The sequence below is a fragment of the Eretmochelys imbricata genome, chromosome 10, assembly GCF_965152235.1.
Source record: "Eretmochelys imbricata isolate rEreImb1 chromosome 10, rEreImb1.hap1, whole genome shotgun sequence".
Classification (NCBI taxonomy): Eukaryota; Metazoa; Chordata; order Testudines; family Cheloniidae; genus Eretmochelys; species Eretmochelys imbricata.
Window position 1 is genome coordinate 20,372,164 of NC_135581.1, and position 13,788 is coordinate 20,385,951.

Here is a 13,788-nt window from a genome sequence, read left to right on the forward strand (position 1 = left end):
CCTTGTCAGCAGAACTAGAGTCTCTGTGTTAGCTGTTGCCTTCAGAACTGCAAGAATCAAGTGGATTCTTTTGGTCAAACTTTGAAATTCCTATTAATAGCAGTTATCTTTTAACAAAACACTGAATTATTCATATTTGTTCATAAAATTCCATCTTGTCTATCTTTTCCATAATGTGTTACTTTATTAGTATTGCAAAAGAAGTTTTCTTAGTATTTCTCATCAAAGTTATTCTGTATGTAAAAACCTGTCATGGTTACAGGGCTTGCCCAGACAGAGGACGGAGGCTCAAAAAAGAGGCAATGTCTAGGAAAACCCAGAGGTAAACTCACCCTACTGTCACCAGTGTTGTATGGTGATCAGACTGCCTCCTTAAAACCAAAGTATTATTTATGTAACAGTAGGAACAAAGCTTGACAAGAAAACAAAGGTTTTAACACCGTCTACACGCATGTCTATCTCATGTAAAAACTTACTGTCTCCTGATGATATATAGGTTTAATTTCTTTGGAAATCCCCAGCTGCGGCCTCCTGTGTTTGTCTGGTTCCCCCAAATAATTTCTGCCCCCTTTTTGAGAGAGTGGTCCTTTTTAAACTTGCCAGAGTTCTTTTGATCTCCTGTGTTTGTGGGCCCTTTTCTGTCTTGGTCCTACCCAGTTTATAGATTAGATGGAGAGGAAGTAAAATCATCAAAGCTAATAGTCCTGATATTGTCCCTTAACAACTCTCAAATGTTTGTGGAGGGATTGTTGTTCCTTGCCCGGCTGCCTGCAGTGTATTCTTCAGTATGCATTATTTTTCCAAACGAAGTGTGAGAGCACTATACAGGAAAAGTTGGTTTATCCGGCACTTAACAAACCGGAAAGCTCTATAAATCAGCATTTCAGGCGGTTCTCCGCAAGTGGTGACATGTCTAGAGAGGCACTGCCTCCACCTGTAGGTGCCGCCACCCCCCAGCTCCCATTGGCCATGGTCAGTGCTCCTAGGTGGAGGAACGGCCACAGGGGCTCCATGTGCTGCCCCCATCCCACCCCACCCCACCCCAATACTGACTCTGCAGCTCCCATTGGCTGGGGACCATGGCCAAAGGAAGCTGCGGTGATGGCGCCTGCGGGTGGAGGCAGCGTGCAGTGCTGCCTGGCCGCTCCTCCACCTAGGAGCGTTGACCTTGGCCAATGCGAGCTGCAGGGCGGTGCCTGCGGGTGGAGGCAGTGCGCAGAGCCACCTGGCTGTGCCTCTCCGGACATGTTGCTGCTTGCAGGGAGCTGCCCGAGGTGAGCGCTGCCCAGATCTGGTACGCCAAAACCCCTCACGCACTCCACCCCCCTTCCCCGAGCCCCCTCCCATACCCAAACTCTCTCCCAGAGCCCACACCCCACAGCCCCTCCTGCGCCCCAGCCCTAAGCTTCTTCATGCACCCAAACTCCCTCCCTTTTAGTCAACCGGAATTTTTGACTTACTGGCACCTCCCAGTCCCCCAACATGCCAGATAACAAAGCTTTTGGTGTATTTGTTATGACATATTCAGAAAAGGAGTAAAGTGGCTATGGCTTAATTTTAAAAAATAAGTTAAATTTACTAAAATACCAAGTAGTAAGGTTGACATAAATTTTTTAAAAAAGTCTAAATTACTTTCTAGGCAGATTTTGCTTCATTTTACAATGCCTAAAATGGTTGAGGAGCATCAATATACATTTTTATGTTATCATTTTCTTAGTCAGGTTTGCAGTGCAGATTGTGTTGAATAATTTAAGTTTTTAAGATAATTACAGAAAACTTGAAATCTAAAATTTCAGCCGCTATCAAGGTGTAGACATAAGTGAAGGTATATGCGTGTTACTCTGACAAGTTTTGTGCAGCTTGCTTTTTGTCATCAAAATTGAGCTTTTTCATGTGTCGTGGGTTTGACGCTGTTCCAGTTGCACAAATGAAAATAAGCTTTGCATTTGATGTATTACAATACATCTGAAAAACAGCAAAAGTGTCACTAACAAACAGGTAAAATTGCCGAGAACTTGTATATGCACATTGTCAGCATATTCCAGCAAATCATCAAATAGTTGTAAATTTTGAACTTTATCTGCTTAAAATATAATTGTATTATGTACAGAGGAGCTGAAATGAATGGGATCTAAAAAACACTCCAACATGTAAAGATCAATTTCTAAATTGACTGTTAACTTTTTGTAACAAGCAGTTTCTTGTGGCTCTGTATAGTTACTGTAACCTAGTGGATATGAATAGGTTTATAGAGCTTTCACATAATAAAGAGATTACCGTAAATCAGCGGTTCTCAAACTTCAATGCACTGCGACCCCCTTCTGACAACAGAAATCACTGCACGACCCCCAGAGGGGGGACCCAAGCCTGAGCCCGCCCAAGCTCTACTGCCCTGGGCAAGGGGGCCTGTAACCTTAGCCCTGCTGAAGCCCTCTGGCGTCTGATGTATAAGGGAACTGCATGTACCTGCACATTCTGCATTTATTCCAGATGTCTAAATCCACTGAATCTAAACATAATTGATTGTATTTATTCTTTTCAGATTGTCTTTAATTAATTAATCATGTATTGTGTTGCAGAGTTACTTGCCTGTGTGCTCAGTTTGAAGCTGTACTACAGCATGGTTTGAAGAGGAGCCGAGGATTAGCATTAACAGCAGCAGCAATCAAACAGGCGGCAGGTTTCTCCAGCAAAACAGAAACAGGTAGTGCACTGTTCCAAACTGACCTATTGAAAAATGTCAAAATACTATCCTTATTATGTGTAAGCAATCGACGTAACCTCTCGTTTTTGGGTTTAAGAAAACAAACCAGGCTCTAAGCTATTTTTAATGTACTTAACTGAACTCTCATTACAAAATAAAGATGCTTGTTAATTCACTCTTATGTAGTATGTTGTACATATTTATGTTGAAGAGTGTTTAATATTTGAATATCTAAAAATGGGTTTAAAAATCCAAGATGCTGTTAATGCTAGTTTAGTATATGCTGGAATTTATTTTCTTAAAGTGATTGTAAATAGCAGTATAAACTCTCTGACTTTTTTTTTCACAGTTTAGTTTCATTTTCACAGCAGTTTTAGCCCAAAATTTCTTATGCTACTTTCAGGAGTCCTCAATCCATACAATTCTATGATAAGAACTTTCCAAGGCACTTCTATTTGGTAACAGTTGATATTGCTAAACATTATATAATTGTAATGTTGCTTTTGTAATGGTATTGTTCCATTATTAACCCTATTTTATTCTGTTTTTAATTTTCAAAATTTATGGCAGTGGGCATGAGATAGTAAGTCTTGATAGGAATTTTAAAAGCAAAACTTATGCTGCTTGTATTGGGTAGAGTTTTATCTACCGTTTTTTATTTTTGTGGTCAAAATACTTTCTTTTTTTAGTGAACACTTTGCTTTTGTGTTGGGCTGTGTTTCCTTTCTGCTCCTCTTCTCTTCACTCCCCCATGTTTATTTATCCACACTTTGTGTTTAAAAAGTTCAGCTTCATGATGTCTCCTTTGCTTGGCCTCCAGTGACCTTCCCTTCCTCATCTAAGAGATAACAGTTTTAAGGTATTATAACTAAGGCTGCGAGTCTGTCATGGAAGTCACAGATTCTGTGACTTTCCGGGACCTCCGTGAGTTCTGCAGGGGCCAGTGTGATTAGCCCGGGGGCCACCTGAGCAGTTCGGGCAGCCCCTGGGCCAGCTGCACTGACTGCTGCTGGGGCAATCTCGGGCCACAGCATCCACCAGCATGGAGTTGCCGTGTGGGACAGGGTGAGGGCTCTGGCTGGTGCTTACGTTGGGGGAGCTCCCCGGAAGCTGCAACATGTTCCTAGGTGGATGCACGGCCAGACCGCTCTGCGCAATGCCTCCGCCTATAGGCACCGTCCCCGCAGCTCCCATTGGCCGTGGTTCCCAGCCAATGGGAGCTGCAGAGCGGGTGCTCAGGGCGGGGGCAGCGTGTGGAGCCGCCCCTCCCCCCCCCGTTCACGCCTCTGTCTAGGGGCTGCAGAGACAGCCGCTTCTGGGAGCCGTGCAGAGCCCAGTAGGGAGCCCATCAGCCTCTCCCAGCAGCAGCTGGGGTCCTGGGCCACGTATCCCTGCTCCAGAACACCTGCGTAGCTTCCCTGGGCCTCCCCCTGCCCCAGAGTACCCAAGTTTTAGTCAGGGGTATACAGTAGAAGTCATGGATACGTCACGGCGGGAATTTTTGTTTACTGTCCGTGACTTTTACTAAAAATACCTGTGACTAAAACGTAGCCTTAATTATAAGGGACCATAATCTTCAGGCTTCTGAAAATCACTCAACTGTAACAAATGTTAAAATAATATACTTTGACATTTAATCCTTCTATATGGTGGAATTTATTATACTTACTGTGACCTCCACCTACAGTTTCCATAGTACTGTTATGTGGCATATTACAAATACAGTTAACTGCAATAAGAACTTGTAGTTTAATCTTATTTTTTTCTCATCGTTTAGTTAATGCGGTTTTTGTTCTTGTTGGTCATTGGTAGTTTCTTCAGTGGATAGCCTCCCCAGCCTCCAATTTACAGTCTCATCCATTTGTTCAGCAGCTGTTCTGCCCTCTCCTAATCCAAGATCTTGTATTCTACCGTTACCTATTACTGCTCCTGGTGATCTCAATACTTTGCCATTTAAATGCATTCCTATATTCCTCACTATTATTGGGGCCCTACCAAATTTGCGGCCATGAAAAACGCATCACGGACCATGAAATCTGGTCTTTTGTGGGCTTTTACCCTATACTGTATAAATTTCACTGGGGAGACCAGCGTCTCTCAAACTGGGAGTCCTGACCCAAAAGAGAGGTGCGGGGGGATCACAAGGTTATTGGGTGTGGGGGGGAGGACACGGTATTGCCATCTTTCTGCGCTGACTTCAGAACTGCGCAGCTGGAGAGCAACGGCTGTTGGCTGGGTGGCCAGCTCTGAAAGCAGCTCCCCACCAGCAGCAGCGCAGAAATAAGGGTGGGAATACCATACGATGCCACCCTTACTTCTGCGCTGCTGCTGGAACGGCACTGCCTTCAGAGCTGAGCTCCTGACCAGCAGCCTCCACTCTCCAGCTGCTCAGCTTTGAAGGCAGCACCTCCAGCAGCAGCAGCACAGAAGAAAGGATAGCAGTACTGCAACCTCCCATAGAATAGCCTTGTGACATCTCCCCCCCTTACAACTCCTTTTTGGGTCAGGACCCCTACAATTACAGCACCGTGAAATTTCAGGTTTAAATGGCTGAAATCATGAAATTTATGATGTTTAAAATCCTATGACTGTGACATTGAGCAAAGTGGACCATGAATTTAGTAGGGTTCTAACTATTATGCTCCAGTGCTCAGTGCATGGTTGGTGGTAAAGTCAGAAGCTTGTGAGGTTCCTTGGTCCATCTTTGAACTTTCTTAATCTTAAAATTCTGAGATATCCATCCACATTACCTAGGTCAGCTAAATTGTTCCCAAGCTTCCGTGTGCTCATATAACCGTTTTTTTAAAAAAAAAAAAAAAAAAAAGCGTTTTACTTGGCTGCCTGTCAGTAATATGAGATTCTTTTTCTACTTAGAGGAGAGGAGGGAAAGTATCTATCTTTTTTTGGCTGCACAGAAAACCATAATAATGAGTAACATGTGGAAGCTCAGTCAAGAGTGAGAACGTGGATGTGGTACAGCAGGCAAATTTAACAACACCGAATAGTTACTGAAGAGAACATATTATCAATATGTCTGTGACTATTTGCAAGTAAACTTAATTTTCTGAATGATTGTGCATCTCCAAAACAGGTACAAATGTAATTTAATACTGTTACTACTTCCAGGAAAATGATTCTGACCTGGTTTGTATTCAGGGTGGCAATAACACAAAGGAATAGATGAACGCTGTGATTAATATGTCTGAATGCTACATTTCTGCTGCATAAATGTGGCTATAGCAGCAATCTTTGGCAGTAAAAAAGTTAGACAACTCAGCTGAACTTAATGGACGCAAATTTTATGACAAAATGTGATCCAGAATGGCTATAAATCATCTACAATGCTGCTTTTTATATCAGTGCTGATATTTTAATATTCTGTTTTATTTTTATTCATATTAACTACAAACTGAGTATTTTACCAAAGATACGCTTTGAAAAAGAGCAGCCTTTTTGAGTGGATCTTTAAAAATCCTGTGGTACTTAAAAATTCATATAAAATATTATATCTTTGTTTTTTGTAAGCAAGATTCTGAAAAAACATTTTTACTCTTTGAGAGTGAATGTGGTTTTCATGGCTGTAGCAATATGTAGTCCTGAAAGGCATGTGCAATTGTTACAGGTCCCTTCTTCCTCAGTAGTGTCGCAACTCTATCTCTAGTTTGATGTTCCTTTATTCTTGTGTTCTCTTGGATTGAAATAACAATACAGGACTTCATTCTGGTATCTGTTAGAGTCCTTTAGCATAAAGGGTCTGCACTCCCTGCAGGGTTTGTTTGAAAAATGGGTAGAAGAGTATTTTGAGAAGATTGAAAATATTTGGAGAGAATTCCTCCTCTTTCCTGTACCCCCATTACACTTCTGTTAACAGAATGGTCTTAACAGAAGCAGAGGTTAGGTGACTGTTTCTCTCTTCTCCCTGCTCATTAGAACTCTTCTGCTCTTGCCCCTTGTTAGTGGTACTATTGTGCCTGTGTGTTTTACCTTTCTTTGTTGCATCATTTCCCCCTATGTCGTTCAGGTATAATATACTGGTATAGATTGTTCCATTACCTCGGCTGCCCCAGGATTATACTAATAAATCATAACCCAGGGACCCATTCTTGAAAGCTGCATAATCTATTTTATAGATGGTAAACCATGGCAGAGAAGTTGAGTGGCTTTCTTAAAATCATTTGAAGAGCCAGTGACAGACCTAGGGACTATAACTTGAAAATACAAACAACTTATGCCTGTAAACCATGAATGATGTGGAGAAAGTGACTAACGAAGTGTTGTTTATCATTTCACATAACACAAAAACCAAGGGTCACCCAATGAAATTAGTAGGCAGCTGGTTGAAAACAAAAGGAAGTACTTCTTCACACAGCGCACAGTCAGCTTGTGGAACTCATTGCCAGGATATGTTGTGAAGACCAAAACTATAATTTGGTTAAAAAAAGAACTCGATAAGTTAATGGAGGATAGGTCCATCAATGGCTATTAGCCAGGATGGTCAGGAATGTAACCCCATGCTGTGGATGTCCCTAGCCTCTGACTGCCAGAGGCTGGGAGTGGATCACTGGGGATGGATCACTCAATGATTGCCTATTCCCTCTGAAGCACCTGGCATTTGCCACTGTCGGAAGAGAGGATACTGGGCTAGATGGACCATTGGTCTGACCCAGTATGGCCATTCTACTTCTGAGGGAATTCTGCGCCACTGCGCAATGCAGAATTTGCACAGAATTACTGTTCTGCGCAGAATTTCTTTTTCCCTGCAGAATTGGCACTGCAATTTTTTTGCATCTTTTTCCCTGCTGGCTGCCACTAGGGGTTGCTGGATCCAGCAGAGCCCAGCTTTCTAGCTTTCAAATGGAAGGCACTACCGGGGGAGAGGGAGGAAGAGCTGGAGGGTTCCCAGCAGCTACAGTTCCCACCACACTCTGAAGGAAGGAGGTGGTGTTCAGGAATCTCAGTACAAGCCTGTGACCCAGCATTAGGCAGTTTCTCCCTCTGGATCTCTGGGCACTGTGGGGAGGAGGTTTGGGGGTGACCTACAACTGGGCTCTGAGGAGGGGGAGATTGCGGGTCTTTGGGTGCGTGGGTGCCCGCAGTTGGGCTTTGGGGTTGTGGATGTCTGGGCTGAGGGATGCCCCACGGCTGAGCTCTGTGGGGGGAAGGTATGGGTGTCTGGTACCCCCGGCTTGGCTCTGGGTGGGAGGGGGCAGAGAAACAGGAACTGTGTTGTCATAGGGGTTTCTTTAACTCTCTACTCCTGGGGGAATTTTTGTTATCTTTATTGTTACAGACACAGTTGCTGACAGGTATTTTGAAATAAATTACCAAAATAATTGAAACTTGTGCAATTATATAGTGTTATTTTGACAAATAAAATATGCATTATTTTGCAGAATTTTAAAATATTGCGTGCAGAATTTTTAATTTTTCATTGCAGGATTCCCTCAAGAGTGCCATTCTTATATTCTTAAACATTTTTTCTTCTTTACAGCATGCCATCTTATTTTATTATTGGCAGTGATTACCCTCCCTACTGTGTCTTGTGATTCATAATGCAGAAAACTTCTGTGATAACCATCATCATTTTCTGTATATGTTTATAAAAAGAATGATTAACTTATATCAGTGGGGGGGAGAGGAATTCAAATATTAGTATCTAATCAAATGATCAATTAAAAACAGCAAAATTTTGCACCTGCTTGGTTGTGAATAAATAAGAAATTAAAAAAATCTGTTCAGATAGCACAGAAAAGGCAATGTCAAAATATTGTACAATGCCACTTAATGTGAAAAATGCTATACATTTTTTACAAACATGTTCCAACTAATTACAAGGCAAATATTTAAGTACAAGATAGTTACAATGCCTAAGTTGTGAACTTTGGGCTTTTCCCCTTCTCCCAGTCAAAAAGCCATAGGTTTCTACTTTCTGAAACCAGACTTCAAAATTAGTTTATCCTTGCCCAATAAAGCACTTCAGGATGGCATTATAACCTTGTAATACACAGTTGAGTAATGTATAATATATGGGAGCTTTATTGAACCTATAAACAAATAGAGCAAAACTGAATGTATAATTTATGTAAACTTTATTTTGTGTAAATTGGGTGAATATTTGAGTAACTTGTATAATATCAGTATTTTGCCTCACATTATGCAGGATACACTGAATGCAGAGTAGATCATCTTCCTGATTATTATTTTTGTATGCGATTGTCAGACTGGGAAATAGTACGTATTGTAAACCTGAGAGGTGGGATTTTTCAAAAGCTCTCTGTGTCTGCTCCCAATTAATCAGTGACTTAGTGCTTTTGAAAATCCCACCTTATATCATTAAGTTCATACCAGACAGCAGTATGTAGTGCTAGTATTTAATTTATATTAGATAAATTTTGAATATTAACTGTTGATGCCCCAAATTCCATCCTTTTCAGAAAGCCTTGATTGCTGTCAGTAAGCAGAGTGCCAGGAAACAGTGGGAGTGTTAGCTTTGAGCAGAAGGGGAAATCCACTAGTTTTTCCATTCCAGTAACATTTTCACTTCCTCCTTCAGTTTTTCTGTCTTACTGAAACACAAATTAATGCATGTTTTCATAAACAATCATAAGAGACTCTCTTCATAAAAGAAATAAATCGTGGTAGTTTTGCTACTGATGTATTTTATTTTAAGGAATCTTTTCTTTTCTTAGATATGCCAGTTAAACTGTTTTGAAATGGAGAGATCCAAATAAATGCAAGCCAGACCAGAGCTACAGAAATAGTAATAAAGCTTCCACACATATAGTGTGGACCTCTTTATCTTTTCCATGTTAGTTTATTGTATAAGGCCCTAATTCATGGTAAGCACATGTTTAATTTTGCACATGTGAGTAGTTCCATTTTAATTGTTAAATTTAGTCCATGTGTAGGATCCGTGTGTAAAGGAACATGGGACAGTGGGAATTGCCATACTGGATCAAACCAGTGGTCCATCTTGTCCAGTATTCTATGTTTCACAGCAATGTACAAACCCCCCAAATAGAAATGTTTGTGATAAACATGCCCATGGGGGAAGTTTCTTTATAACCCCAGGGATATGTGGTTGATAGGTCTCTGAAGCGTGAGGTTTCCTATCTCTTACAAGTTTTCATATCATTTAACGGAACTGCCGATTTCCTTGTTCACACTTCAATTTTTTCCCCTAATTTTTTTCAATAATATCTTGTGGTACTGAGTTGCACAAGGTTATATGGTTCTATTTTTATTCATTCCTGTATTTAGGTTTCTAAAAATATATTAAAAAGGTGCCAATTTAATACTTTAGGTTCCTTTTAACAGATTAGAAGGAAATAAACCTAAAAAAGCAGTTAACCCCACCTACAGCTCCAACAATAACTGTACCTCTCAGCATGCAACCTCTATTCAAAAGCGTGAACATCTGCAAAGTTTTTATATTAGCAGGGAGAAACTAGGACTGCCTGCCTGACCTTTCTTATAATATTAATTGCATTAAACAACCAAGCTTATTTAATTTAGAGAAGAGAAATAAGATGTGATAGGATTGAGGTGTTCAAAAAATTCCAACATGAGAAAAGATTGTATGCCTTCTCTGGTTTTTTGTTGCCTTTCTTTGAACCTTCTATATTTCTGTCGTATCCTTTGAGAGATGGGATGGCCAGAACTGAGCACAGTGCTCAAGGTGAGGGTTTACCGTCAATTTATGTAATGGCAGTATGAGGTTTCACTATCCTTTTCTTAATAAAAACCTAAATCTTATTTGGTTTTTGACTACCATTTTACATTGAGCAGAGGTTTTCATTGAGCTGTCAACAAGGGTGCCTGTGTCTCTCTCCTGTGTGGTTGATGGCTTCTAAATTAACAGCAAAGTGTAGGAGTAGTTCAAATTGTTCTATCCCACATGCATTTCTTTGCACTGACCTGCCTTGAATTTAATCTGTTTTTATGTTGCCAATTATCTGGCTTTATTAGGTCCTTTAGAACTTTCTCAGTCTTCTGTAATTGTGATCATTTGGTGTCCTCACAAAACTCTAATGCTAATATTGCTGTATAGTTTGTTTTTGAGCAATATATATATTTCATGCAATATTGATGGTCAATAGTAATTGTCAAACTGCGTGTAACTTGTTAAAAATATTGTTTTAATGGCAAGGAATAAGCTAATAGATGGCTGATCCTTTCTTCCCAGTGAAGTGGGGGGATGTGACCTGGCATAAAAGTATCCCGAGATCATCTTGAGTTTAATTGAAAAATGTGGTGAGATAAAAGTGTTTTATTGTACGCATGTGTGCTGTTATTGACATGTGTATTGTCATTACCTCTAATTCAGAACTTTCTTGGGGGCCAGTTCAGGACTGTGGGATTAACTCCTCCAGGAAGTAATGACCATCACAATCTGCACCACCTTCCACATCAAGTACAAGGCACATTTATTTTACCTTGTCTTCTCTAGCATAAACATATAGCAACATGCATATTTAAAAAAACAAACCAAATTCTACCCCCTCTTGGTCCCCCACTCCACAAAAACAACCCCCCCCACTCCACTTCTCCCTTAGGGAGAGGATGAGAGAACAAATACAGGACAAGTGTTAATCATATTGCTTAATGCACTACTGGAAAATGGTCAGATGTCAGTGCTGAGCACGGTATAAGAACCTATATAGAGTAGAATGGTAGTTAACTGCAATACGGTAATTTGATGGGAGGTTTTTAATAATAAGCAGAATTTGTTGCCAGCAAACTTAAGTTATCTTACACCAGTTACAAATTTATCAATCCTGGAGCATAGGTGTGTTTTTAAAAATGATAGCAGTATGCATCCCCAAATGAAATTTTGGCCTTGCTGTTATAAATGAAATGGTAAATTTGGATGACCTTTTTTGTGTGTGTGTTAGTGTTAGTGTTAGATTTAGTAGTGAAGGTGGAATCCTGCAAGGATAATTCTTATCACAAATATCTACAGTGAATAGCTTCAGAGAAATTCTGTAGAAGTAACCAAGCTACTAAACTGAAGGGTTACAACAAGCTGGGAAATGATTCATCTATGTTCAAGGTCATAAGCAGGTAATTGTATTGTTTTAGTAAAATAGCATGTCCTATAGATAGGAAACCGTTTATTGTGTGCGCTTAAGTATGAAATAGTAATTATATTGGCTTTAGAATGATATTTGAAAAAACTGGCATAAAAATGTGGAGGTAAGAATAGAAATGATATACATGTATTCTCTTTAATGACTTTGTGATAGGGAGAGAGGAAAATAGACCAGACATATGAGTTAAGTGTGTTTTTGTATCTTAATATATCTTGCAGAGCCAGTGTTTTGGTACTACGTAAGAGAAGTTCTGAATAAACATGAACTACAGCGCTTCTACTCTCTGAGGACTATTACCACAGATATTGGCAGAGGCCGTGCCTGGCTACGCTGTGCATTAAATGAACATTCTCTGGAAAGATATGTCCATATGCTGCTTGCAGATAAAAATCGACTTAGGTAACTGTATTTAATGACTTAATAATGGAGGAATACATGCAATTGCAGACTAAGCACTGGCATTTAAAAATGTCTGAAACTAGTAGTAGATGAAGTAGTCCATTTTATTTTAGTTAAACCACTTAGGCCTTGTCTACACTATGAAATTAGGTCGAATTTATAGAAGTTGGTTTTGTAGAAAACATTTTTATACAGTTGATTGTGTCTCCCTCCACACAAATGTTCTAAGTGCACGTAGTCGGCAGAGTGTGTCCACAGTACCGAGGCAACCGTCGACTTCCGGAGCGTTGCACTGTGGGTAGCTATCCCACAGTTCCCGCAGTCTCCGCTGCCCATTTGAATTCTGGGTAGAAATCCCAATGCCTGATGGGGCTAAAACATTGTCACGGGTGGTTCTGGGTACATATCATCAGGCCCCCCTTCCCTCCCTCCCTCCGTGAAAGCAAGGGCAGACAATCGTTTTGTGCCTTGTTTCTTGAGTTACGTGTGCAGACGCCATACTACGGCAAGCATGGAGCCCGCTCAGCTCACCGTCGCCGTATGTCTTCTGGGTGCTGGCAGACGTGTTACTGCATTGCTACACAGCAGCAGTTTATTGCCTTTTGGCAGCAGACAGTGCAGTATGACTGGTAGCCGTTGTTGACGTAGTCCAGGGTGTTCTTTTAACCGACCTCGATGAGGTCAGTGGCACCTGGGCAAACATGGGAGTGACTCAGCCAGGTCATTTCCCTTTTAAGTTTCGTCTCATGGCAATTCAGTCCTACTGGCAGTCCTAGTGCACTGTCTTTTAATCTGAAGCCAGCAGAAGACGATGGCCAGCAGTCATACTGCACTGTCTTCTGCCGAGCACCCAGGTGATGACAACGGCTAGTGCTCATACTGCACAGTCTGCTGCCAGCATGATGTATAAAGATAGATGAAGTGGATCAAAACAAGAAATAGACCAGATTTGTTTTGTATTCATTTTCTCCTCCCTCCAGCCCTCCGTGAAATCAGCGGCCTGCTAAACCCAGTTTTGAGTTCTATCCTTGAGGGGGCCATTCTGTTTCTCGCAAAGCCACCCCCTTTGTTGATTTTAATTCCCTGTAAGCCAACCCTGTAAACCATATTGTCGGTCGCCCCTCCCTCCGCCAGAGCAACGGCAAACAATCGTTTCGCGCCCTTTTCCTTGGTTTGCCTGAGCAGGAGCAGACGCCATAGAACAGCAAGCGTGGAGCCTGTTCAGCTCACCACAGCAGTTATGATCATTGTAAACACCTCGCGCATTATTGTGCAGTGTATGCAGAACCAGCACCTGAAAAACCAGGCAAGGAGGTGATGGAAGCATGGTGATGAGGACATGAACGCACCTTTCTCTAAAACCGGGTTCCCCCGCAATTTGGAGATCATGGTGTTAATGGGGCAGGCTCATGCCATGGAAAGCCTATTCTGGGCCCAGGAAACAAGCACAGAGTGGTGGGACCTCATAGTGTTGCAGGTCTGGGATGATTCCCAGTGGCTCTGAAACTTTTGCATGCATAAGGGCACTTTCATGGAACTTTGTGACTTGCTTTCCCATGCCCTGAAGTGCAAGAATACCAAGATGATGGCAGC

At 41.4% G+C, this 13,788-nt stretch overlaps 1 protein-coding gene across 4 annotated transcripts in view; it reads left to right on the forward strand.

Annotated features, from left to right (window-relative positions):
• SNX29 (sorting nexin 29) overlaps positions 1–13,788 on the forward strand; it is a 459,980-nt gene that overhangs the window by 20,899 nt on the left and 425,293 nt on the right. For all 4 annotated transcript variants that reach the window (XM_077828715.1, XM_077828713.1, XM_077828712.1 and 1 more), the window contains 2 exons: positions 2,580–2,704; positions 12,015–12,195. In XM_077828715.1, the coding sequence (XP_077684841.1) occupies positions 2,580–2,704; positions 12,015–12,195 (306 nt within the window). The remainder of the gene's footprint in view (positions 1–2,579; positions 2,705–12,014; positions 12,196–13,788) is intronic.